The sequence below is a fragment of the Lissotriton vulgaris genome, chromosome 12 (genome assembly GCF_964263255.1).
Source record: "Lissotriton vulgaris chromosome 12, aLisVul1.2, whole genome shotgun sequence".
In the NCBI taxonomy this organism is placed as follows: Eukaryota; Metazoa; Chordata; class Amphibia; order Caudata; family Salamandridae; genus Lissotriton; species Lissotriton vulgaris.
The window spans coordinates 715,544,409-715,569,778 of record NC_141700.1 but is presented as its reverse complement, the minus strand read 5'-3'; the positions used below and the strand labels follow the sequence as shown (position 1 = coordinate 715,569,778).

The 25,370-nt window shown below is 42.0% G+C and overlaps 1 protein-coding gene across 1 annotated transcript in view; it reads left to right on the top strand.

Annotated features, from left to right (window-relative positions):
- The window catches only part of LOC147678098 (hydroperoxide isomerase ALOXE3-like), a 319,605-nt gene that overhangs the window by 248,160 nt on the left and 46,075 nt on the right, over positions 1-25,370 (top strand). Inside the window, exons 11-13 of the mRNA XM_086945959.1 lie at positions 19,778-19,899; positions 22,756-22,856; positions 23,942-24,109. Coding sequence (XP_086802085.1) covers positions 19,778-19,899; positions 22,756-22,856; positions 23,942-24,109 — 391 coding nt within the window. The remainder of the gene's footprint in view (positions 1-19,777; positions 19,900-22,755; positions 22,857-23,941; positions 24,110-25,370) is intronic.

The following is a 25,370-nucleotide window of genomic DNA, read 5'->3' as shown; positions in this document are numbered from 1 at the left end:
TAAGATTTGGAGAGGTCCTTAGAAACCCAGATACCCAAATATTTGAAGCCGTTAGCCGCTTCCGCTAGCTGGCAGCCCCCGGGAAGCCAGGGCCGGGCACCATGCAGGGCATAGAGCACCGACTTAGACAAGTTAATTGTGTACCCCGAGAATCTGCCAAAGACGCAGAATAAGTCCAAGACGACTTTGAGGGAGGCTGCCGGGGAGGCCAGGTAAAGCAGGATGTTGTCCGCATATAAAGAAATGCTGTCATCCCACTTCTGAGTCCACCGAAGGCCCCAGATCGCGGGGTCAGCTCCAGGGCCAGCGCAAATAGAAGCGGTGATAGAGGACAGCCCTGATGAGAGCCGCTTTCAAGAACTAAAATAGGTGGATTCCTGTTGTTGAGAACCACTTGCGGCTGGCTATAGAGAAGGCACACCCAGTCAATGAACTCCAGTCCAAACCCCAGTTTGAGGAGTACGGCAAACAAATAGGGCCATTCAATGGTATCAAAAGTATATGCAGTGTCCAAGGACACTACGACTGCATCCTGTCTAATCGTGTCTACCCTGTCCAGAACCCTGTGAAGCCTGCACAGATTAAGGGAGGTGTTTCTTGCCGGCATAGATGTGTGTTCTTTTAAAATATGTGACCTAGGATTAAGCATCTCAGAGAATCCCTTTCCTTAACCCCTTCGCTGCTCATGATGAGCTCAGCTCGTCATGAGGCACGGTTGAGCTGTGCTTATGATTAGGCCTGGGCGAAGCACTACGCTACGCTCGCGGAGTTTGCGAAGTTTGCGCAACTTCGCACTACGCGAGCTGCGCCTAGCACAGTGCGAACACGCGTAGTGCAGCGTAGCGTAGTACAGAGCTCATTTTTTGCTTGTTCGCGGTCCTGAACGTCATGTTCGCGACCGCGAGCAAGCAAAATGACATCCCAGGCGAGATTCTCAACGCGGGGAGGTAAGGTTTCTCATTGTGAGTGGTTGCGCATGCTCGCGACCGCTCTCAATGAGAAACTACCAGTTCGCGTTGAGAAAGCTGCAGCTCAAGTAATAATCTACTCGAGCAGAAGAAAACAACAGCTCGCACTGTGCAAGATGCTGTTTTCAATGATTCCACAGTGCCGGATGCTTGTCCGCACTGTGCAATCATTGAAAACACTTCTTGCACAGTGCGAACATGCTACTACGCAGCTCGCGTAGTGCTACGTGAAGTTCGCGTAGTTCGAAGTGCACTTCGCGTAGCTTCCGTAGCGCTACTTCGCGAACTACGCCCACCCTTACTTATGATGAGCTGAGCTCGTCATGAACAATGGGGAAACATCAAAGCTCAGCACAGGAGGGGAAAACTCAAAGCAGCCAAGGTGTTAAAGAGAGCAGATGGTTGGATAAAGGTTTGTATTGTTGAACATAACTGTGTAAATTCAAAAAAGTTGAATTGAGTGGAACTTGCACCAGAAGATGGAAAGGGAATTGACTGGTATGAGCATTTGATCAAGGAAGTCTAGTCTCTTCTTAAAGTGCACTCACCAAAAAGAGCTGTATGGAAATTGCAAACTGGGTGCTTTTATAAGCAGTGCAGTTCCCTTCAATGGGCAGTTAATAATGCAAAACAACTGTTTTCCCCAGGAGGTGAGGGAAGGTGCAGCAGGATTGAAGGTCCCTAGAAAGAACCTACCACTTAGTGTGTTCCCAGAAAATAAAGACTTTTTATGAGAGCAATTGGAGTAAAATGTAGGATGCAATAATACAGGCCACTTCTCGTTTATTCTGGCAGATGATGAAGGATGTCCACCAAAATTCCCTGTCAAAATTAGAAGTCCAGGTCTGCAAAGTGCAGGGGACAATATTTTCTGGGTAGCTGTACATGATGTTAGATAAAAATCTATGAAGTAACAGTGTTGTCAATCAGTTGGAATGCCCAAATCTTCTCCAGATCCAAGAAGCGGGCATCATAACAAAAATCAGAAATATGAAGTCATCACGGGCAGGTAACCCAGATGGGTTACCAGCAATACTCTGAGTGGCAAACTCATTATGGTGGGCCAATGCTCTCAGTCCCTTTTTTATGGTGCAAAGAATGGTGTAATATTAGATTCTTGGAGAGGGTCCATAATTATACCCAGCTATAAGAAGGGAGCTTATGTCGACCCTGTAACTTATCGTCTAACATCAAAGCTCAATGTGGCATCAAAGATCTATACCCAAACACTACTGATTGCTCTATGGGGTGCAGCGTGGAATGCATTTGGTTCAATTAGAAAACTATGCTCCTGTTTTGTTGATTTCAGGGCAGCTTTTGATAGAGTTAATAGAGGGCTCAATAGTGGGCTCCTGTGGGATACGTTGGCTTGTTGAGGAATTTTGTGCACACAGAAAGGGGGCCTGAGGAGATTTTAAGACCAACGAGGGTGAATTCCCTGAATATAATAAGCAAAACACACGAGGCCTGGGGTCTATCAAGAAAAAGATGAGGAGAGAGATGGCTGACAAAGAAGAAGGCGTCCCTTTAAAGGACGGTTTCTCTCACCCACCAGAGGTGGGAATCTTCACCCACCAGAGGTGGGAATCCTCCTTGCACCATGAAGCCTAGTCATGGTGCAGGCTACAACTCCCTCGCTGTGAGGGAGGAGCTCAGGGATATTTTTGTGCAAGAGTGGTTATTACTAAAACCCAATGTGAGCTTGCAGGATGTTCTGAGGGGTGCAGTGTTAGTGGTGAAGTGGATTAAAACTAGCTACAGAGTTTACCACATACCTTTATTCTGGCTACCATATGCTAGGATTAAAAACAGAAGGTACGATATAAACCAATAGAGCCAATCCTACTGTACTCAGATTGACATGTTTCAGCCAGTGACCTAGAGAATGTTGTGGCTTACTTCAGGATCTTAGGTAAGTTACTGCTGTGAAAGTGGAATCTACAAAAAAGTGTAAAAATTATATATCAGGGCAATGATACAAAACCAGTGACCCAAGGATAGCAAGATGGTGGATTCACTGGTGGTCCCTGCAAAAGTCAGGCATAGTGCCCCAACTGTCCTTAGCATGGGTGCTTCAGTTGCAACACATCTCCTACCTATCTGTACAAATCTGGAAGATACATTGTATGTGTTGCTGGAGGACAGACATATTCCTGTCCTCCGAGAATAACTAGGTACAGGTCGGGTCGATTCCAATGACATAGACTAGCCAAAGGGAAAAATCCAGGTGAATAAATGACTGAGGCAAGATAGCCCTTTATCATTTTTATCACAAAACTTCCTGAGATGCTAGCAAGCTCAAATTTGTTCTCCCCAAAAATAGTTGGGGTGCCTATCCATTATTAGATCTATGCAGACCACTTGCCCTTGATAGGCTATACCTAGATTGTGTTGAAACAGAAGTTAGAACCTTACCACTTTTTGTAGAAAGAACTCTTTCACAGTAAAGTAGAAGGTGGTGTTCGCTTGGGTTTCAGATAATGCCCCACTAGAGTAGATTGAAGATTATTAATATCTTGGGATTACTTTTGCTTGGAACCTGAGGTGGGATTGGCATATGAAGAGGGCAACTCTGGGCTCCTAAGTATGGTAAATGCACTGAGGTACGGTGGTTGATCAGTAGAGCCTTTAAAGAAGGGGTGGTAGGGAAATTATTCTGCAGGCTCTTTATGGAGCAGAGCTGTTGGCATTGGATCATCGTGTTCACTGGGATTTGCTAGAGTACCCTTGTTTAGGAGCCCTCCTGTGGATCCCTGAGAGTACGATGATGCAGGCTCTCATGCTGGAGTTGCATTTACCTCCTGCGCTTTGTTGGCCAGATTGCGTGTAGTTGAATTTGTGCACTGTCTAATGCATGAAGGGACGCTGGGAGGCCTCCGGGTAGCCTTTCCATTCTAAGGGACCAATGACAAATTTTCCTCTGCAGTGATGCAAGACAAGGAGCAATCCACCACCCAGTTTTCGAGAACCTTCTTAGTTGCAGTAGACAAAATGGGGGAGAACCTTCATATATTCTTATTTGCAAAATCTCTCAGGGCAAATGCCCTGAAGAGGATCCTCAGGGAAATAACATACTAGCTTACGAAATAGTTGATAAACACTACCAAGCCTCCAAAAGCTCAGTGGCCCACTCTCTGGAGTTCCTAGGATCAGTGACCTAATTCCCATATTTGACCTAGGCTCCTGAAAGGCATTAGAGATGTACTGTCCTTCAGCTTCAAATATGTATTGACCCTGGCTGGAGAATAGCTGTTTTTAAAAATAGAGAAATTGTAAAATAGCAGCTCTAAATGTCACAGTTCTTTTTATACTTTCTTTCCTTGTTTATAGAAAGAGTGGATTTGATGGAATAAAATATAAGTTTTGGAAATAAATATATATGAACTGATTGATGCTAAATTAGCCTGTGCTTAACCCTCAGATAGGATGGCACAAATGCACTCTGGCATAACTTAGAGGTAATGTGTACAGGGTAAATAGTCACGATATCGTAAAATAAATATCGACAGGACAGAATATCGAGTTTTCTATGTAGAATGGACAGAATATCAAATTGCAAACATATAGTGGTGCAGAATATCGAAATTCAGGTAAGAAATATCGATTTTCATAATATCGAATTTAGTAATATCAACAGTTAATCAATCAATCAAAGAAATCTTTATTCGATTGTAGATAACAAATCATAAAAGCGTGATAACATAAATTCATATATGAAAATTTAAATAAAATACATATATAGAATTATTTAAAATTCATTGAAAAAGTTAAAAGAATATTAAACACAGTTGGCTTTCCTTGGATAAAACAACAAATTGAGAGAGAATCATAAGTTTCCTTCAACGCAAAACCTTTTTGAAAAAAATGACCATCCTGTAAACACTGTGCATATTATCCAATTGTTGTAATGCCAAAAAGGCAGGTCGACTTTGCCTGACCCCAAACCATTTTAACACAGGGACTAAGCACATTTTCCTGGGATCAGAATAAAGTCTACAAAAAAGTATCACATGCATAGGGGTTTGGTTCAAAATATTATCCCATGGACACAGCTGGAGGTCATGTGACCAGTCATTCACTTTAGGAAATGTGACTAATCTATGGAGAACCCCAATCAAAAGCGAATTAGTAGAAATCTGTCATATTTACTCGTCACAAGGGTAAAAGGGTTGAATATTAAAAGAAATTAAAATCATCTGGTTGTGTAGGACGGTGGGTTTTACAATTTCAGAAGACAGACTGGCAGAATCTAACATAGATAAGCCCTTTGCTTTTAGTTCCTTCCTAGATATTTTCTGAATACTACTAGGATTAGTAAATTACTCTAGACAATCAAGATCTAGTAGGAAGCTGCACACATAGCTCAGCCATGAGATCCTCCGGGCCCGTTTAGTTTTAGAACATCCAAAATAATTTCTCTGTTGAGTTTTGTCTCTTCTTTTTTCCAGAGTCTGTGCCATATCAGCACAGGCTCAGGCCAAAGTAAATCTGAAATAAAGGCGAGGCCCAAATCTGCGTGACAGATACTTGCTGAAGTGCCACTCGGGACAGACAAGATGAATTTCAGGAAAGCGTTTTCTACTCTTTGGATATGAAGCAAATCAACTGCCCCCCATACCCCAGGATCATAAATTGCAGATGTGACACATTCTGCTTTATATATCTTGATGAGCTCCTCAGGTGGCCTTTTACCTAATAGAGCTCTAAGGGCGGATGTAGTACGCAATAATGTCAATTTTTTCGCAGACACTGCCTGAGACCAAGAATCATTGGGGGCGAAGAGAATTCCCAGATATGAAAATGTCTTGGTGACTCCGATCTTCTGTCCTGCCACAAACGTATCTTTAGTTCTCTTAATGCCAGTACCGCAACGCATAACAAAGGTCTTAGAAGAGTTAAATCTTAGGCCTAACTCATTCATAAAATTAGTAAAACTATTCAAAACCCTCTGAAGTCCCACTTGGGTGCGGGACATCAGCAATGCGTCATCTGCATATAAAAGGGCTGGGATAGGACGCCCAGCTACTTGAGGGAAGTTATATTTATCTCTTTAAAGGGCCTCTTCCAAATCGTTTGTGTACAAGTTGAAGAGAAACAGAGCCAGGACACAACATTGCCTGACTCCTCTTCTAATCGGAAAGGAGGCAGAGCATTCGCCCTGCAGACTGCAGCAGACGTGTGCATTGGCATCACTATTAAAACGTCTAAGAAAATAAATAATCCATAGATCAAGCCCTATCACCTCTAAAATTGACCAGAGTTTAGAATGAATCACGCAATCAAATGCGGCTGTAAGGTCAACGAAGGCTAAAAATAGGTTTCCCGCATTAGCCTGGTATATTTGCCCACTGAAAGAGACAAATTCAAACCCTGTTCTACGGTCCCTACTCTGGCTCGAAAGCCGTATTGCAGGTCCGACAGAATGGAGTTCTCCTCTGCCCAATCCTGAAGACGTTCCAATATTATTCTAACCACTACTTTTGTTATGGCATCAAGGAGTGAGATAGGCCTATAGCATGCCGGGTTGTGCCTGTCTCCCTTTTTAAAAATGGGGACAATAGTTGATTCTACCCAAGTTGGTGGAAAGGGTGCACTGCAGCTAGTGTTTAGGACCTGTGTCAGGAGGGGTCCCCATAGAGTAACATCTGACTTGAACAGATCCAGTGGTACCCCATCTGGTCCATGCGCCTTGACACCCTTACTGACATACAGAGCCCGTGCAACCTCATCCAGGGTGAACAATACTACGCTACCTGCGAGGGGCAAATTCAAGCTCCAGACATCCTGGGCAAAGTTGTCCATCATGGGTGGGTTTCCATTCCCCTGATATACTTTTGTGAAATGCTCAATCCACTGCTCATCGGTAATTGCTATTTCGATAGTTGGTCCGCCATCTCTGGACAAGAAAGGGGCCCTAATAACTTTCCAAAAAGTCACACTATCATTATGTACTGAGGCATAATGTAATGCTACCCACATCTCCTTCTTTAAAATGGCTTTTCAATACCTAATTGCTTGTTTGTAAGCATCTCTAGCCGTCTTTACATCAGTTATATTCCTCAGCGTTGTATGTAACACCTTTTTCAGATGGGAATAAGCTTGAGTGCACCTAGAGTCAAACCAGCCGTAGTTAGGGCCCCTAATACTTTTACGTTTAGTATGAGATTCTCTAACAGCATGGGAAATGGTCTCGAATGAAGCTAATATATCTTCTGGAGTGGCTGTCTCACTCAGACAAATCTCTATTGCTAGTTTACTGTTACCCAACACAGTTTTAACCAGTGCAGCTTAGTCTACCAATGTCCAACTCAGGGGATACCCATTGCTAATTCCCAAAGCTAGGTGTCCTGGCCAATGGTTATGCTGTTTAAAAATTGAAATCGAGGTGGACAGTAGTGAGAATGCCAATCAAAGCGGGGAGTGGTTAGTAAGGCAGTTGTCCGCTACATGAAAGGAATGGAGGGTGTATGCATGACTATTGGAGACCAAAACATAATCAATAGTAGAAAAAAGGCGAAGCCCAAGTCAAGGGAGAAGACATCTCATTAAATTGTTCCCCCGGGATAGAATATTGAAAATGGGACACACAATTGCCATCATTAGTTAGCGCATCACATAGTTTGTCCCCAGCATTCATACATAAAGTACAGCTAAAGTCTCCGGCCAGTATCAACATTAAATCTTGACTCCTACTAACGTTATTCAGCGCTTTTATCATATTTTGAGTAACAACTCTCACTTTGTCAGAGCAAATATTATTATAAAAATGTATGACAACAATGGAGTGTGTGAGATCTAAGTCCAGTTTAGCTAGTTGGTAGTCGTTATCCTGCGCAAGCAGGGTTATCTTTTTAGTATTAATGGTGCATAATATGTAGATGCAGATACCACCCTTGGCCCTACCACTCAAACTACTAGCCGCTGGAGTATGGTAAGTCCTGAAACCATTCAGATGTACCGCCTCCTTGACCCAGGTTTCCTGGAGGCACAGAATCTCAAACTGGCTAATAAATTCATTTAACTTGGCGGAGATACCATCAACGTTCCAGGAGAGAACAATGCATAAACCGGGTTTACCACTCTTAGAGCAATTAGCTGTGGCTGTCCCAGTTGAGTTACCCACTATGCAATTGGATGAAGGAGAAGCATTTAACAAGACCGTGGGTTCATCTAATATTATGGTCTCCACCTCTGACTCTCTTTGAACCTCATTAGTATCGCAGATGTGATTACAGTTAGAGGAGGGGCCAGTTATTCCCAATCTAGAGTAATCAGGATTTCGCCCAGCACCAGACCCTTCTACTACACAGGTTGGGAGAGCCAGCGGTCCCACGCCCAGTCAGTCTATATCCTCCAACGAACATAGACCATTGAAGCGATTGGACACCGGGATCGAAAATCTGGACACCCCAAAACCCATGGGGTTACCCTCCATAAAGGTGGTAGCTCGAGGATCGTGGAAATTCAGTCGTTTGTAAAAGTAACCTAGAGGCAAAATATGTATATCACTGATGTTGAAAGGCCCTGTATTTTCCACACAAGAATTGTACTTACCAGAAGAGGTGACATGAATGTTAACACAACACAGTCCCCTTGAAACGACTTAGCTGAGGGGCCCACCCATCCTATTCTTCTGACCATTTTAAGTTCCTGGAAGAGTGAATGCTCTAAACCCATTCTCTGACCCGAGAAATGAAGGGCCTTGTTCCTCAAAGTAGCTCAATTGAAAAATCCATTGCAAATAACACCGGCTTAATTGAAGAAATAACTAACCATAGCAAACCAGATTTAACCGCTGTTATCCCAACAGTCTCAAACCTATCTACAGAAGTCATTCCGGCTGAGAAAGTGATAGGCAAAGATCCACTCCCCGCAGTAAATCTTAACACCGCGGCATCTCCGCCGAAAGATAAAACTGAGACAAACATCAGTGGGGCAAGGGTAGGAGGTCAATCTTATACTTTGCATATCGCGCAGGTTAATACACCTAGAACTCGTATTCAAGGAAAGATCAAAGAACCTAACAAACAACAAATAGATCTGCCCCCAGAGGCAGTTCCCTATGTAGTGATACTCACCGGAGTCCCAGTACTAGAGAATGGGAAAAAAGAAGGTTATTTTGACCTCAAGAATAAAGTCGTATATTGGTTAAGATGTAATAGGCCACTTCCCCCTAACATCATCAGGGAAATCCTTTTAGTTCGACGACTTGGTTGGGTGCGGAATAGACCAAAGGAAACTCAGGGGGACATAATCATTATCAATTTCAGAGATTATAGGGCCGAAACACACATTGTCGACTGGTACGCAGACAGGGGCGGGAGCAACATCATAGCACACGATCTAAGCTATTTTTATCCCCTGTCCTTGCTGGCAAATTCCACAAAGCCCGGGGTACTGTTCATGTCCCACACACAAGCCCCCAGATTTAACATCCCCACCCACAATCGCTTTGCCTTCTTCTCAGGTTTGGAAGGAGTGTATTGACTCCTACGTCTGAAAAGCTCACATGGGCTCATAGAGACAAAGCATAGGGTAACTGACATCATCAAGCACCCTATTCCAAACCCGTCCCAGATCTCAATAAGACAACACAAGATCTGGATCAAGATACAGAACCTCTGATGGAGGGCATTGGGCCAAATTTTTCCACACCTGATAGAGTGTCACTTACGGTATCCAACGTCAAACAAATTCCAATAACCCTTACTGAGACGGAGAAAGGTAACCAGGAGGGTAAACAGCCATCAATCGTTGCTTTGTTTTGGAACGTTGCAGGACAGCGTTCCAAGCTAGAAATGATGTATGGATAAATTTCATTCAAAATTTTAAAATCTTATGTCTTCAGGAGACCTGGACGACCTCAGAGACCCATATGGAAGGGTACAAAACCTATTTTTCACCTGCCCAACCATCAAAGTTCGGTAGAGCAAATGGAGGTCTAACAACCTACATTTCAAATTTGATACAGGCAGATGAAATAATACCCATAAAACTTGAACCCAACTTCCAGGTCCTCAGTCTCCGTATATATAACAAGGACACCTTCCTATTGGTAAACTTTTATAATAATCTTCCTGAGGGACAATCAGTACCCTTAGTACGTCTGATTCGATCCTTATTATTAAGTAGACTAAGGAGGTCATCGAAGGAGGCCACAATTATCTGGGGTGGAGATTTTAATAAGGGACCGTGTAAAGTGAGTAATAGAAAAATATGTGGTATTACTGATGAGAGCGACAACCCAATCGCACACTTCAGACATACGAGAATGGGAAATTCTTTAAACAAAACTATGTTTGATCTAGACTTGGTAGTGACAAACAAAATGACCAACTCAAACACAGTGATGGCTCCTACTTTCCATGGGAGAGGCACTCAAAGCACAATAGACTTCATTCTTCTCTCAAATCGACTGGAGAACATAACACACACTTCACCATACACGTAAATGCCCTAAGTGATCATTACCCCCTCAGTATCACCTTGCCATTGTTACACAAACCCAACCGTAGTATTGTCAGCATCCTGGCACAAAACAATCTAACATTACACAAACAAAATGGCTATTCTCTAAAATGGGGTAAAGTTGACCCAATTGACATAACCAAATCAGTGGTAAAAACTGCGTCCCTCTCCGTCAAGAAATGCCTAGACATGGCTACTTCAGATGCAGAAGTTATTACAAGTTTTGGAGCGGTGATAATAGCTATAAACAACGCTTTATGGATAAAACTCAAAAGCACATCAAAGAAGAGGAAGGGTTGCAATAAAGGAAAGAAAATTAGAGTTAAAGCAACAACTCTTGGACCAACTCCATGAGAGCTGTACCCATAAAAACAGCGCCGCATTCTGGTCAGTGGTTAAATCCCCTTTCCTGACTGATAATGGAAATTCTCCTACAATTGAGGTGGCCATTGATAAAAGGGACTGGGTCGAGCATTTCTCAAAGACTTTTTCAAAATGTGAAACAAATGCTAGCGGCCAAACATCCAACCCTTATCCTATTGACCTAGTAATTACTATCCAGCAGGTTGCCCAGGCCCTGAGAGCGAGTAAAAACGGGAAGGCCCCTGGCCCGGACGGGGTGGCAATAGACTTTTTGAAAGCCAATATGGAGCTCTGGACCCCTCTTTTGACTAGGGTTCTAAATGCATCTTGTGCGACAGGCCTGTTGGAGTCTTGGTCAAAGTCAATACTGGTCCCTATTTTTAAAAAGGGAGACCGGCAGTCTGTATCCTGTTACCGCCCAATCTCTCTGTTGGACTCCCTAGGAAAAGTGGCTGGTCAAGTGATTCTTGAGTGCCTGCAGGGATGGACAGATGATGGTAGGATTTTATCACACCTCCAATATGGGTTTTGCGAGGGAGTGGGGACCATTGATCAAGCTTTAAACTTGTCACTTCTGATAGACAAGTACGTAAATATAAAAGCAGGAGCCCTTTATATGGTGTAGTTGGATTTATCAGCCACTTTCGATTGTGTATCCCACGCCAAACTCTGGTCTATACTTGTGGAGATGGGGGTAGACTCGAACCTAGTAAACTTCCTGAGGTAACTATATTCAAATGCGACTGCAAGGGTGAGGTACGGGGCTAAGGGAGAGCTAACCGCGTTGTTCGGAGTGGAGAAGGGAGTCAGGCAGGGCAGTGTCCTGGCCCCCTTCCTCTTCACACTCTATACCAACGGATTGGAAAGGGAAATACTCAAGGGGTGCCAGGACCTCCCGATATTAAACAACCACCCGATCCCTGCGTTACTCTACACGGATGACCCGGTGATTTTAGCCCGTACCCCACTTGATTTGCAGAAGACATTAAATAGATAATCCTCCTTCATGGCCGAGCTGGACCTAAATATCAACATTGGGAAAACTTTTGTTATGAAAGCTGGGATTGGCAGAAATCAAAAATCGAAGGACATTTATTTAAACAACGAAAAACTATCAGTAACACATAAATACCCCTATCTAGGAATCATGTTTGACCAAAAACTCTCTTGGAAACCGGCAATTGAAACGAGGAAACTCCACTTTATAAGAACCACTACAGCCCTCGTAAATTTCTTAAGGAAATTAGGGAAAAGAGCCCCTGTGGAACTTATTAAAATCTACAGAGCAAAATATCTTACAGTGGCACTCTATGGGGCGGGTGTGTTCGGCCATGTGGGTACTAATGTATTACAGGGGGTAGAAAATACCTTTTTAAGATATCTTCTTGCTGTACCCAGGAGCACGGCCACTTTTTCCTGTCACATGGAACTGGGACTGAGGATTGTCCTCATGCAGGTTTTGACGAAGGTCTGAACTTTGTAGGTGGTGGTCACTGTTCTCCTCCAAGTTTCGGCTCCACACAAAAGGACAGATTTTACATTGATGTTATAAAGCCTGATTTTGGTTTGCAGTGTTTGGTTCTTGTAGCTCCAGTCCTTCTTTAGCTGAATGAAGGCAGCCCTTGATTTGCCAATTCTTGCCTTGACGTAGTGCCTGTGCCACCCTGCTTGTCTATGACACTGCACATGTAAGTGAAGGCCTCAACCTCTTACAATGCACTGCCTGCAAGAGTGATTGCAGTGATGCTGGCAGTGTTAGCCTTCAAGATCTAGTTTTTTCACCAGTGACTGTTAAGGCCAAGTTGTGCTGATGTGGCTGACACCTTCTCTGTCTTCAATTAAATCTGCTGATGGGTACGAGAGAGCATGGCCAGGTGGTCTTCAAAGTCCAGGTCATCAAGCAGCAACCAAGGTGTACACCGGATCCCATTTCTTCCTCTTGTGTATGTCTTTATTATCCAGTTTGTTGCCAGCAGGATAAAAAAAGTTGAGAGCAAACAACCCTGATGGCTCCAGTCCTCTCTTAGAAAGCTTACATTAGTTGTCCTCAGTGGTCTATTTTGCAGTTCATTCCCTCTTAGGAGTTCCTGATGATTCTTATGAGATTGTCTGGCACACTGTATTGGCAGGGGAGATTACAAAGGGTTTCTCTGTCCAAGTTGTTAAATGCATGCTTATATTCTATGACGTTGACAGGAGAGAGTTACATTCCATTGGCTGCTCAATGATGCTATGCAGGGTTGCAATCTGTTCTGTACGGGATCTGTCTTTGCAGAGGCCAGCTTGCTGATCTCACAACTGAGCATCGACTTGTTCCTTCATTCTGATCAGGATGACTCTGTTGAACAACTTACCTGGGGTTGACAGGAGAGTTATTCCTTTGTAGTTCGCACAGTTATTGAGGTCACCTTTCTTTAGGATCTTGTGTGATATCTCTCCTTCCAGTGTGACGGCACCTTTTTCTCTTTGCAGATCCTTCCACACATTGGCCTGGCATGTCTACTGATTTTTCAATATCTGCCTTCAGTGCTTCTGCAGGAATGTTATTGGGTCTGACTGTCTTCCCTTTTCTCATGTGCTTGATGGCTTGCCGTATTTCTTCCTTGGTTGGTCTGCTGCAGTCGATTGGCAAGTCCTTTTTAGTTGGATGTACATCTGGTGGAGACTTCAGCACATGCTTGTCCAGCAGTTCTTCCAAGTGCTCTACCCATCTTTGTTGTTGGCCTTCTGTACATATGGTTGTCTTCCCAGATTTGTGTTTAACAGGTCTTTCTGGCTTGCTGTATCTGCCAGAGAGTTTCCTTGTTATGCTGTAGAGTTTTTTCAAGTTTCTGTAGCATCAATGAATCTTTCCTTGTCTGCTCTTAACCTTTTCTTTGCTCCTTGTTGTTTTTTGTGTATTCACCTTAGACTTTTGCTGCCCTTGCTAAGCTGGTATTGACTGCAGCTTTCTTTTCCTTTCCTCTTGGATTTTGAAAAAAGTATTGGAGTGGACCCATTAATTATGCTGGTGTTTCTTGTGACCCAGTACCTCTTGGCAGGTTGAGTCACTGTTTCTTTGATATTCTCCCACTGACTTTCCACTGGGTGTCTGTCATCCTTTAGTGTTTGCAGGACTTGAAACTTGTTACTGAGGGTGTATGAATATTCACTCCATTTCAGTTCATCTTTGATGAGGGTGGTGTTACACTGCTGGCTTTGGTTTCTCAGTTTCATCCTTGCCTTCATCAGCTTTAGCTTTAGCCTGGCCATGAAAAGATGATGGTCTGATGCCATGTCCACTCCTCTCATCATTCTTCCATCTTGCAGGGACCTCCTGAACTTCATAGCAATGCAGACATAGTTGATCTGGTTCTCTGTTGAATGGTCTTATAACATTTTTATTCTTTTGTGTAGGAATACACTACTGGTTATCACCAGACTGTTCAGGGCACAGAGATCTGAGAGCCTTTCACCATACTCATTCATGTAGCAGAGGCCATGGAAGACCATGACTTCTTCGTACACATTGTTGTTGCCTCGAATCTTGGCATTGAGGTGCCCCATCAGTACAGTGACGTCTCTCTCAAGGCTTTTCTCTAGGCTGGACTAGAGACTGTTGTAAAATTGTTTTTTTTCCTCCTCTTTGTTGCCATTTGTAGGTGCATAGTTTGGATAACATTCATGTTGATCCTCTTTTACTTTGTGAGGAAGGTATCTGTGATGATTCTGGGACCGTGGGCTTCCCATCTTATCATAGCTCTGTTGGCTGCTGGTGTTAGAATCACTGCTACTTCCTGAATATGTCCAGAATAAAGCAGCATTCCCCTTAAGCCAATCTTTTCTTTCTTGTGTATGTCCATCTGTTCCAACTAATGCCAAGCAGGACAGGGTTGTATTTTTTCATCTCAACTCCCACTTGGTCTGTCTTGCCTCTTTCTTACGTAATCCTCTTGTAACACGTCCCAATAGAAATGGTCTTGGTCGAATGCAGGTGGATTGACTTTGCAGCTTTTAAGGATCTCTTGCTTTTTACCACAAGGTGTCATAACTCTTAGTGAAGAAGATTTCTCTCTCCCAAGGATGGATGTCTTTTGGATGAGATTTCTGTATCTAGAATTTTATTGTATGGTGGAGTAGCTAGCCCCACACATAACCCCTCCTCCTATCGCAGCTGGGCTTGGGGCTGGCGATAGCAGAGTTAGTTGTATCCTGAATCTGCCTAAATCAGTTTGCACACATCCTAATATTATATACTAAGTAATTTTAGCTTTTGTTCCAATATAATGCATATTAAGGGAATCAGGATTACCAGAATGATTATCAGTAACTCAGCTGTTTTGAATGCTATTAAAATGTATATATTTTAAATTTTAACTATTGCTTATCACGCATCTCTAACATATTAGTTTATGAAATTCGCTCCTTTCCTTTCGGCATTATATAGCTAGGTTCCGAACCATCTAATACACCTGGTACATTTGATGGTCTTCTGTATCATATCCCAAGAGGCAGCGTGGGCCCCAGGATCTGGTTTCTCCCTTTATCCCTTCCTGATTTGGAATAGTTTTTATATATTTTTCCCATTGCATCTCTATAGAGCTGTCAGAGGCACTGCTAACTTTGAGCCCTGTGCTGTGTTAGTAGCAAAGTTTGACTGAAAACAATGCCTTCATTTAAAGGATTTGAAAGTACAAGTGCATGTTACATTCACAACTTTTCAAATTCGGAAACTGGAGGTCTAACAAGGCCATTCTGCTGGAAAAGGTTTATCTCATAACAGAACCTTCAACACTAAGCAGTTCAGAAGTGGAAAATAATGCATGCAGCAAACATGTACACAGAGAAAGAGTAATTTTCTGAACTGTGACACTTCCATTACTCTCAATGGCTAACTACATGTTTTGATGGATTACCACAATGTGCCTTTGTAGATTCCCCAAGGATAAAGTATTCAAACTGGAGAGTATTCTCAAGTTAAACCATAAACTAAGAGGTTTGCCAACCAGACCTCCTTCTTGTTGTCCAAGTCTGCCAGATTTTCCAATATACAATGACAGGTCAAATGGCACTACTATCACAGCGTATGCTCTGAATGGTCTCCTTTGCCTATAATTTGATATACTCCTCTTAGCTGCAAGAAGGACCCTTTAAGTGTCACTCTAGTCCCACACAATCAGCTACAATGACAACTGATGTGGCTTGGAGAAGCTCTGGTAGATGTTGTAAAGAATGATGGTGTTACCACTGACTGTTTTGAGAGGAATTCCCCCATGAAGGCTTATGTGGGGGACTGTTCGGCAATGTATGCCCACAGTAGGATAGAAGTGCAAGAATGCTTCTGAGGCTAGATAGGATATATGAAAGAATGAGTCAAATTACCTTGCACAATTCTGTCCATAAGCAATGAGGTCTCATAAACCACCATCAAAAGTACTGTGACCCTATATTGCAGTTACTTGTACTACCCTGCATGTTTCGGATATATATATTAACATTCTGTTCTGGTCCTTAAAGTGCTATTGCCATCCTCAAGAGTGCACCAAGTATCCTCACACTAGAAATGTTTGAGTGTCAACTACAGAGATACAGATATTTCTCTATAGAGCACGCAGTTACTCACAACCAGTCATTGAAACTGAACTTACCAGGATGTGACCCAGTTTTGGGGTTGCGGAAAATATAATGGAGAACTCCTGAATCTGGGTAGATTGGAAAACTCGGTTTTCAGAAGTTAGTAGACAGATGACAACAAACTGATGTGCACGAAAGAGCTTTGGCATAGTTGTGTGCTGCGCCCAGAGCCGGGGTGCTCACATTCAGAGAGACACACTGTGAACTGTTGCTGGTACCTGCTGCCATCTTTTGATTCTTGTCAGCCTAACCATAATGTTTCTGGCTCCAGTCTCCCTCTGTTTACCTTTCTCCCCATACTCTTTCTTCTCCCTCTTATCTCACACCACTCCCTGACCTGGCTCCCTCTTCCAATGAGGCCCTGATATACAGGAGCTCAGGATTGGCCTAGGTGATTAAGAAAAGAAGGAAATGTGTGATCACAGGCAGGGCACTTCTCTAAGGTAAGCATCTGGGACCTCTCCAAGCATATGGTAGCTTCCATAACTACGGAGGGTATGTTTCAATGTAAAAAAAAAGCCTTTAGAGCACACTAGCGCTTTCTCAGTATTTCAGTATACAATCAATAGGTCTCCAAAGCAGACTGAAGGCTCTATAGCCTTTCAGGATGATATTGTGGTAATTGATGAAAATGAAGAAACATGATTGAATTCTGGAAATAGTTCTTCAGGCATTATCAGTGAGAGTTTTGACTTTAAAATGTAAGAAATATAATTTCATAGTGTCCAGTGGGCTTTTGTGTGGTCATACCATCTCTATGGAAGGGGTTCTAACCCAAGGATGGTCATGTTTGAAATATACCAGAAGCACCAGAGCCTATGCCCAGGGTGCAGGTGATTTCTAGTTTAAGTTTTGCGCTAAATTTAGAGAGGACTCTTCTACAAAGATTGAACCATTGACATTACTTAGAAAGAATGTAAAGATTTCATAGAGAGTAGATCAGAGAAAGGTGTTCAACATACTCAGAATAAACATGTTTCATACTACTTGTCTTAAACTGTATAAGGTGGAGTGGAGGTCATTGAGGTGCTGATTGGAGCACTGAGAGTGACAGGGCATCCATGTCGAGTTGGAGTAGAGTGCAGCTGTGCAATAATCATCAAGAGAACAACTATAGCTTCATCTTGTGGGGAGAGCTATGTGCAGTGAGCTGTATGCCTTGGCTTGAGAACTTGTTCCACAGAAGGGACAGAGGAGAAAGTGAACAACAGAATGAAAAATCTTGTGGTGGATTGACTCCCCATGGGACAGTATGTGATCAAAATGAGGGGGAGAAGAAGCACCAGATATAGGAAGATGCCCTTGAACTATGGTTAGGACACACTGTTGTAGGCCTAAGATAATTTGTACCTTTGTCCTGTGTTTTATGCTTTCATTTTGTGTTGTTAGCTTTCCTTCATGTTTTTAAAAGGGGGAAGGTGTGTGACACCTGGAACTGTGCTTCATTTTATAGATATGGATGAAATCTCAGTAGGGCATACATATCTATGTGGTTGACAGAATGTTGGAAGTGGAATGGAAGGCTATGTGGAGAATGTGAAGGTTGGGCTGTGAACTGGACGGCTGTAATGAGCTGGTGGTTAAGGGTGCAACATTTCATCTATTCTGTGATGTGCCTTATACTGCGAAGAATGAATTTACAGAATAAATGTACCTAGATCGGCCTTTGATCTTTCATCTCAATTGATTTCCTCACAATGCTAGTAGATCCCTGTATCAAGTGTGAATGTGAGAGGAACATGGAGGCTGCAGTGAGGCAAGAAATTGTACTGCATTAACTGTGTATGAAAAATGGAAAGACAAGAATGCTTATGAACAAGTTCACCTAATCAACCTTTCAAAGCTAAGCTGAAGATATAGTGCCTGCTCTTGATGAAGTATGGTTGTGGAGTATACCTAAGTATTGAGTGGAGGAGTGATCAGTGTGTGATCTTTTTTACAGCCCCCAGCACTTCAAAATATGAAAATGCACCCTCAAAAAAGGTTTTATGTGTATCACTTTCTTTTTAGGAGTCACAAAGGGTACTTTATGTTGAGGAAATCAAAGACATGGTAGTCTGCTGACTCTAGCAGACCACCATTCCTGTGATACTACAAATCAGAATGAGCCACAATTTGCAACCTACCATCTTTTTTATTCATGCAGTCCTAATCAGAATGTTATTCACTGACATTAAAACATATGTTAGGTCATAATATTCTTTAATTTTTGCAAAAGTCTGCTTGCAAATTGTAACCTCTTTTGTTTTTTCAAAGGGAAACAACCTTTACTACACGGTCAAAATACTGCAATACATTCACAACGCAGCTTTTACAACGCAAGTCGTTACCACGACTTGCACTGGGGGGTGCTCTAGACTAAGGAATATTGTGTTTTACTATTCCAACACCTTCCCTACTGTATGTAGGCTGGAGTTGGAATAGTAAATCATACTATTCCTAAGTCCAGCACCCTACAGCGCAAGTCATGGTAACGACTTGCGTTGTAAAAGTTGCGTTGTGATGTACCACGATCATTTTGATCGCGTTGTAACGTCATACATCCTTTTTCAATAATTATTCAGTATATTAGGCTGTTGGTGTGCAGCCATATGGCTATAGACAGATAGTAAGTGGTCATTGCGCTGGAGCACATAGTAAGTAGGCGTTTCCATGCTAACTGCCTAAACAACACGTTTCAGCAGGCACTTAGAAAAATAAAAGCCTTTCTTCCAAGAAAAGGGTGCTAGTGTGACTTGCCTATGCAATGTAGCAATGGTTGAATTGGCTTGATGTGCAAAACACTACAGGGCACAAATCATGTGAGCCACGTTTGAGACAATGATTTTCAATCATGTTGCCTAAAAAGGGTAAACAAGTGGAAGTGAGCATTAACTTTCAAGATGAAATGTTGGATTTCTTGAGAGGATCTCGTTTTGGTGGGTTCTGCTGAAGGCATTGGGAGCTTTAGGAGACCAGCAGGTTGTGTGGACCTCTGTGACTTATTCCAGAGGGGAATGAGATATATTAACCAGTAAAGAGCTGAGGCAGCAGTACCCGCCCCTTTCAAGTGAGGAGGAAGTGTTCTTCCCATCCTGAGCTTTAATTCAGCAGCATTGGTTCTAGAGTAAGTACAGGCGTTATGAGCACATTGGCTCCCTAAACCTGAGTGGTAGGCCATAATATTACATATAAGGGACCCCCTTGGAAAAGACCCAACACAAACTATTGCCATATAGCTGGCATAAATGCATGATGAATAAATGTTAAATGAATACTGATTGCTTTTTACTGAAGTAACCGGTACAGCTTCATCTTCATTGGCCTGGAGGTGTTCTTCATGCTCTTTCACCCACTCATTCTACTCTATTTCCTGTTGTTCTTAGCTATGTGTCTAGTATTGTTGACTACTACTATAAGAGTGACGAGAGCATCCAGAAGGACCAAGAGCTTCAAGCATGGGTATTGGAGATCTTCAAAGAAGGCTTCCTGGAGAGGAAATCCTCAGGTATGATTGGTTGAACCCCATACACATTCTTTTGAAGGATTTTGGCTTCACGACTGAACCACAAGGCATTGTGCCAATCCACAAAATAAAAAAACGTACATGCTTTAAGTGCCATATGAGGGTCTGGAATAAAACTTTTTTGACATTGTTTGGCATTTAGAATCAATCTGGACAATTTCACTGTATACTGCCATTTGATAAACAGAGCAATAAAATGAAAATTTGTGTTTTTGAACTCAAGCTTCGCTATGCTACTTTAACATTTTTCAGAGCACTAGAATTCGGGAAGACATGTCTAACAGTTCCAGGAACCGACTTGGAGCAGTGCTTAATTTGAACATGTGGTTTCCAGTGCTCGACACTGGCCCTCACCAGCACTGGCGCATATGACAGTCTGCCACATGGTGGCACTGTCTGCCTCATTTAGATATGAGCACAATAATAGCTGTTTATTAATTCAATTTATATTGACAATGACTAATTCCTGCCTCCCAAGCCATTCTTATTGATTTGGGGTCCTAGAAAGTATGAATTGTTACACTTGTTAAGAGTGTACTGGTTAGTTATAATGTCGGCACTGTCTTTGGCACCGCTGGCAGGGGCAACGGATGGTGCAAGCTGTAGTGTCCTCCTAATTAGGGCTTTGACACTAATTATTTTACAAATTAAGCACTGACTTGGAAAGTAGTACCCTATTAAGAATCAGTAGAAACTTTGCCTGAAATTAATAATCTACAGGCCTACCTCTGAAAGCACACAACTGAAAGCCTACCATTATTTTCTTGGGCTTCTGTTTTTCATATGACATGGGTTCGAACACAGTGCTACACCTTATCATAATCATATATACTTCATTCAGCTAATAGAGCCATAAAATGTACCACAATACAAAGTACAATTAAAAATACAAATAGTACAAAAGATAAATAAACAATACAAAATACAATACAGACCTGCTAAAACATACAGTGGAAGCAGTGCCACTCTGTCCCAAATGAGGGAAGAGTCATATATACATAAAATGTACATTTCTGCATGCATACGGGCTTCCGAAGCTCCAAAACATCCTCAAAGAGTGGATAGAGTCACTTTTTGCCCCATAGCCAATTTTTGATTATATTGCCAATTCTTTCAAGAACTCCTGTATTGTAGTTAAAAACCTTCCTATTGCACATACAACATTTAAAAATCATATATTTATCAACAGACTAAGAGCTTGATCCCTACTAGTAATTGTATAAGTATTTAAAAAAGAGGTTTAGAAATTCCTTCCGTTCTTCTAGAAACCACAAACAGTCCAGCAACATATGTGGGCCACTGTATTTTACCTGTATTTCGCATGTACACAGACCCTGCTCATTTCTCATTCTAGTTTCCATCTTCCTGTCTTCAGTACATGGGTTCAGGCCAACTCCAAATTTCAATACCACATTTAAGCTTAGGACTTGGCATGGTCTCGATGTAGGGGAACATATGATCATTTCTCTGCCCATTTACCAAGAGCTGGATGGCGATTTGCTTCTCAGATAACATAAGTCTTCTTCTAAAGCCTTTGCGTTAATATTAGCACGTAGCATCAGTTTGGGGTTCTGCTGCCCTAGCTTCCATTGGTCTGGTTCTAGAGAAACCTTAACGCACATCTTACCTAGCATAGGTCTAACCATGGATGCCCAATTAAGTTTGCTTTCCTCTATTTCTCTTTTATAAAGGTGTGATATTTTGGGGATACCTTTTCCACTTAATTTCTGCCAGAAGTTCAATGTTGCTTGCAGTCCTTGAAAGTTCCAGGCTGTAAATTGACATTAAACTCTCACTGCCTGGTTCATAGTTGATAGTGGGAGAGCACGGAGCTGTTTCACACATTTACCCTCCTCTAAATTCCAATACAATTTACCACCTAACGATAGAATCTCTACTCCGTATTGGAATTGTGGGAGGACCATTGCGTCCTGGTTTTAGGTGTATCCTTAAACAATTCACCACCTTCCCAATCACCTGATCATACCATGTAATGACATTCTCTCTTTCCTCTAGATTACCGCAGAATGCATAATCAATCATCAGGTCATTAACCAATTTCAGACTGTCCTCGGTTATATGGGTGATTATGCGTCAAGGGTGCTCTTTTTGTAAAGGGACCACTCTATCTCTTTTCCAACCTTGTTCTCTCCCAGGTAATAATCGTAAGTGCCATTGGTCACTGCCTTCACTTTGGAGCACCTCAAACCTTTCTACTTCAGTAAAATGCCAAGCATTTCTAAAAGCATAATCAATTGGGTAATTCAGATTCCCTATTCTAAAAGTCATTTTTGCGGGGCGGTTGGTATCTACACATCCATTGCATAGAATAGCCCTATAAATCCTATGAACTTTGATAGAGATTCATCTTGTGCAGGACCACCTGCTCTTGTAAAGATTGCTTTAATTCCTCCTTAGTGCAGATAAACTGTCGCCTTACAAAATTCTTTGATCTGACAGCACTGAGACTGAAAAACTCTTGCTGCTAACAGTAGAGACCTACCATGGACTACAGTAGACACTGAATTGGTCTACTCCACTGGTTTAAAATTAGACTGTTCATATAATTGACTTCAAAAAGGCCTGTAAACCAGTGTTACCAATGTTATCATCATCCAAACAATTTTATGTCTCTTAATCACAAGCAAAATGACTTTTTTTTACTTTGTACTTATTTTTACCTGTATTATTAATGTAACTTTTTGATATCAGTTTTAATTAATCATGCATTATAAATTATCTAACTACCTGCTCTTGTAAAGATTGGAGGGGGCACATGTGCCATGGTTAATCAACATGCAATGAGAGTCATAATTGTTTCTGGTATCGTTCTTTCAGGAGTTCCGTCTACGCTACAGACCCGCGCTGAACTGGTCAAGTATTTGACTATGGTGATTTTCACAGGTTCCGCTCAACATGCTGCTACTAACAATGGGGAGGTAATTGTGAATGTGCTTCTAGTACTGCAGATGATGATCACAAATATGCGAGGGAAGGGTAGAATCTAGAAAAGTGATCCGTACCATTAACATCTTAAGAAGTTGTGAATGAGAGCAAGCATGCAAGGGTGTTCTACTGCCACTAGCTAGGGTTTGTGTTATCTGAATATCAAATACATACGTTGTTACAAAGGGATGAGGTGATCAATGTGTGAATTGATTTTTTGACCTTAGAAATAACATGAAGAGGTCTAGACCTACACCAGAAGCCAATAATCTGGGTGGAGAGGTTCAGGTTTTCCTATGAGTAGAAATCTTCACTGATGAGTCTGGTGTACCTTCAAAGAGTCAGAGTTGAAATCTGAATGAAGATACACATCGGAGCCATCACACATGGTGGGCTACAAGCCAATGGTTCCCCTATTGAACACCAGCAACCAAGTCCTACATTAAAGGATAGCTTAGTACTGGCTGAGAAAAGATTTCTAAAGCAGGCCACTCCTTTTCCTATTGTTTTTGATACACCCCTTGGTCTGTGATTATTGACAATATCCTTGATCTGTGATTATGCATAATATAAAAACTCCTGCTGATATTCTACCTCGTGACTAAAACATATAAAGCTCCAACCTTATCTCCAAAGGTGACTTTATACCTAATAAAGAAGGTGTTACTGTCTTAATTGAGGCTGTCTGATTATCTTAGATCATATACATATATATATATAGCACTGTGTTGCCCGAAACGCGTCATGGTGGTGGTGCAGGGCATTATGGCAAAAAAATAAAATAACATTGCACCAAATCTGGGTCTGCGTCCGTTGTTTTGGAGTGAAACAGTATCACGAAACGGAGTAAGCAGCATATATATATATATATATATATATATATATATATGCTATATATATATATATATGTACACTTTTTATCTTGCTTTGAGCAATAATAATGTAGCCTCTATTGACTTTTCAACTCAATAGTTTGTGAGATGCTTGGGTCTATTGGTGCTATATAAACCTACACAGTATAATAATGGCAACTTTGAACGGTTGCTTTCTCTTTCCTTTTCGGCTTGGGCAACTGTAGTTCGATTTGCTCTCCTGGATGGTGAACAGTGCCTGCTCAATGCGCCAACCACCACCCAAGACCAAAGGCACAGCTACCCTGGAAAGCATCCTTGAGGTCCTGCCCGAGGTGGGCACTACTGCCAGCTCAATAACTATCAAGCTCAGTAGAAGCGAGCCTGGGGACAAGGTAAGAGTTATGTTTTTTTATTATGTATGGGTAGGGCGACCACATATTTACAGTAAGGAACTGGGACAGGCTGCTGACAAAGAAGTAGGTTCAGATCTGTAAAAATAACTATCTGCACCCACCCACTGTCGTGTAGTTTCCACCAATCAGTGGGGAACTGCACGTTTGCAGACAAAATAAACTTGGTGCAAGACTGAAACCATGTACCTCCATATGATAGGTTGGACATTGTAGTGGTGACGTAGTGGTTTGCCCTGTTATTCAGGAAGCATAGTAGGAAAGGCCCCCTTGACTTCAGGAGTAAAAGTCCACAGCCCACATGGTTGGCCTCAGTTGCTCCTGCTTTTCCCGTAGCCCTCTGAAATGGGTTCTGACATAAATCCTGTGTGCCTTTGGTTTGGTTGTAACTTGGAGGGAATAGTTGGAGGATTGTAAATTACGGGAGGTGGTATTTTCATCCACTATATAGGAAAGATGATCTATGAATGTCAGTTGTGAGAAACGACAACCTCTTGTGTGGTTTACCTCCAGGTCTTTACCCTATCTGTTTTTGCTGGCAGGCAAGCTTTCTGCATTATATCTATGCCACCCAATAATAAAGTGCTTGTGCTCCTCATTTTTAACATGCTCAAATTGGTATAACTCTAATTGTAATATTGAACTTCCCTATATATCTCCCTAATTTAAGCTAACGGTGCACCCAGGGCCTGTAATTTAAATGCCACCAGTGGACTGAGCACCTATTGTGCCATCAACTGCAATGGCAGTGAGAATAGGGTTTTGGAAATTATCATCTTGTGTGTGGTGTACCCCCAGATTATTGCCTTAACGGTTTTTGCTTGCTGCATAACTGTGTGACTTTTACCTCTGCTAGCAAGTAGTAAATTCACTGTGTTCTCCCCTTTTCAACATGGTCAAGTTGGAATTCTTATACTCGGCATATTTAACTTACTGTTTGGTTGCTTATATATGGTACAACATGTATCGAGGACCTGTAATTTAAATGTCATAAGTGGACTGCAGCAGCCATTGATCTATCCATTTCAGTGACAGCATAATTATGACTGCAGGACTACCCTCCATATCCTGAATGTGAAGTATTAAACTGCAAATTAAAGCTGTAAAACGTAATTTGACAGACCTAAACCCTCCTTTTAAGTATAATATTGAACATGCCAATACAGTGAAAAGGCCCCAAAAGCAATTTTCATTGCAGCAAGTTTGACTGTTCCTTAGGAAAAATTTGAGTCATAATATTAAA